This window comes from Melospiza georgiana, chromosome 3 (assembly GCF_028018845.1).
Source record: "Melospiza georgiana isolate bMelGeo1 chromosome 3, bMelGeo1.pri, whole genome shotgun sequence".
Lineage (NCBI taxonomy): Eukaryota > Metazoa > Chordata > Aves > Passeriformes > Passerellidae > Melospiza > Melospiza georgiana.
Genome location: NC_080432.1, coordinates 63,285,649 through 63,287,617, shown reverse-complemented (window position 1 = coordinate 63,287,617; position 1,969 = coordinate 63,285,649). Strand labels below are relative to the sequence as shown.

The following is a 1,969-nucleotide window of genomic DNA, read 5'->3' as shown; positions in this document are numbered from 1 at the left end:
GCTCCTTTTGTCTCTGCTCTCTGCTGCAGCTCTATAAAAGCCCCTCTTTTTCAAGCTGAGGTTAGTCCAAGCATACACTAACTAGCCATCCTGTAAACAGGCTGAGTAACCGGGTGGAGAGAGAGAGAGACAGAGGGGAGACATTGGAGAGAGAGAGAGAGGGCTGAGGGGCTTTTTCCCTCATCCTCCAGCATTTCCAGCCCTTCGCTGGCAGACCCTGCCGTCCGTTTATTTCCTTTTCGTTTTGTTTTTGTTGCTTTTTGAAGAAGAGTTGTCTTGTCCGCCACCTCCAGAGCAGGGAAGAGTTTCTTCCTCAGAAGCCTGAATACAATGAATTCTGACTCCAGCTCTGTCTCCAGCAGAGCTTCCTCGCCAGACATGGATGAGATGTACCTGAGAGACCATCACCACCACCACCACCATCACCACCACCAAGACAGCCGGCTCAACTCGGTCTCCTCCACTCAGAACGATCTGGTGCAGAAGATGTCGGGGGAAGGCCTCACCAGGAACGGTTCCAAGGCCGCAGGGGAAGGCAGCAAGTACAAAATCAAGAAGCAGCTTTCGGAGCAGGACCTGCAGCAGCTGCGGCTGAAGATCAATGGCCGGGAGCGAAAGAGGATGCACGACCTCAACCTGGCTATGGACGGGCTGCGGGAGGTGATGCCCTACGCTCACGGACCTTCTGTGAGAAAACTCTCCAAAATCGCCACCCTCCTGCTAGCCAGAAACTATATCCTGATGCTCACCAGCTCCCTGGAGGAGATGAAGAGGCTAGTTGGGGAAATCTACGGGGGACACCACTCGGCCTTTCACTGCGGCACGGTGGGACACTCCGCCGGGCACCCGCCCCACGGCGCCGGCACCGTGCACCAGGTGCATCCCATCCTCGGCGGCGCGCTGTCCTCCGCCAACACCTCCTCCTCCCTGTCCGCCTCCCTGCCGGCCATCGGCACCATCCGGCCCCCGCACTCCCTGCTCAAGACGCCCTCGACGCCCCCCGCCCTGCAGCTCGGCAGCGGCTTCCAGCACTGGGCGGGCTTGCCGTGCCCCTGCACCATCTGCCAGATGCCGCCCCCGCCCCACCTCTCGGCCCTCACCGCCTCCAACATGGCCAGGATCTCGGGGGACACCAAGGACCTCCTCAAGTGACTCGGCGGGGCTCCCACGGACGGAGAGGGGCTGCGGCCGGAGCCGCCCCCGCCCGCCGAGCCCCTGAAACACGGGATTAGTGTAGTAAGGACCTTGCAAAGGTAATGTTCCACCCGGCTCCCCGGGCCATGTTTTCTTGTTATACTAAACTGGAAAAAAAGTCCCTGTTGTAAAAAGAATGATGATGGTAATAATAATAATAATAATAATGATAATAATAATAATAATGCCGCTGATGGTAATCAAATGTAAATGATTCCTTAAAATGTATGTAAAAGGAAAAAAAAAAAAAAAAAGACATGGTTGTCATTGTAGTGTTCGCAGCTACCAAGAGACGATGAAATCGGTTTGGGGCTTTTCTCCTTTTTTTTTTTTTTTTTTTTTTTTTTTTTTTTTTTTTTTTCCGCACTTTTCCTGTCTTTCCTTTCGCACGGCGGCACCTCCGAAATTCCCGTTCCAAACCAGGCTGCGGAAGCGCCGCGGCGGCCCAAGGCAGAGCAGAGTCCCTGCACGCTTTCCGCCCAGCCTGTCACCCGTGGGGACCGGCCACAGGCGGCTGCCCTGGCAACAGGGACTGCCGAGAGAAGTCACTGAAGTTTTCGAGTGTGGTTTATGGGTTTTTGCGGTTTGGTGGTTTTTGTTTTGTTTGTTTTGTTTTTACAGATTTGGTTATGATCCGGGTTTTTTGGTTTTGTTTTTCGGTTTGTTTTTTTTTTTTTTGGTAGTTTTCCTTCTTCTCTCTGTGAAGAAAAATGAAAAACAAATTAAACGAAAAAGAGGACAAGAGTGCAAAACACGGCACAACCCTCCAGCAGAT

The 1,969-nt window shown here is 53.2% G+C and overlaps 1 protein-coding gene across 1 annotated transcript; it reads left to right on the top strand.

Annotated features, from left to right (window-relative positions):
- The first annotated feature begins 330 nt into the window (after positions 1–330).
- OLIG3 (oligodendrocyte transcription factor 3) lies at positions 331–1,152 on the top strand. Its single transcript, XM_058021252.1, has one exon. The coding sequence runs from the start codon at positions 331–333 to the stop codon at positions 1,150–1,152; it is 822 nt and encodes a 273-aa protein (XP_057877235.1).
- The last annotated feature ends 817 nt before the right edge of the window (positions 1,153–1,969 follow it).

What these genes read in the sequence shown, in the direction of transcription:
- OLIG3 (XM_058021252.1), top strand. Translation starts at nt 331, where the DNA reads ATGAATTCTGACTCCAGCTCTGTCTCCAGCAGAGCTTCCTCGCCAGAC.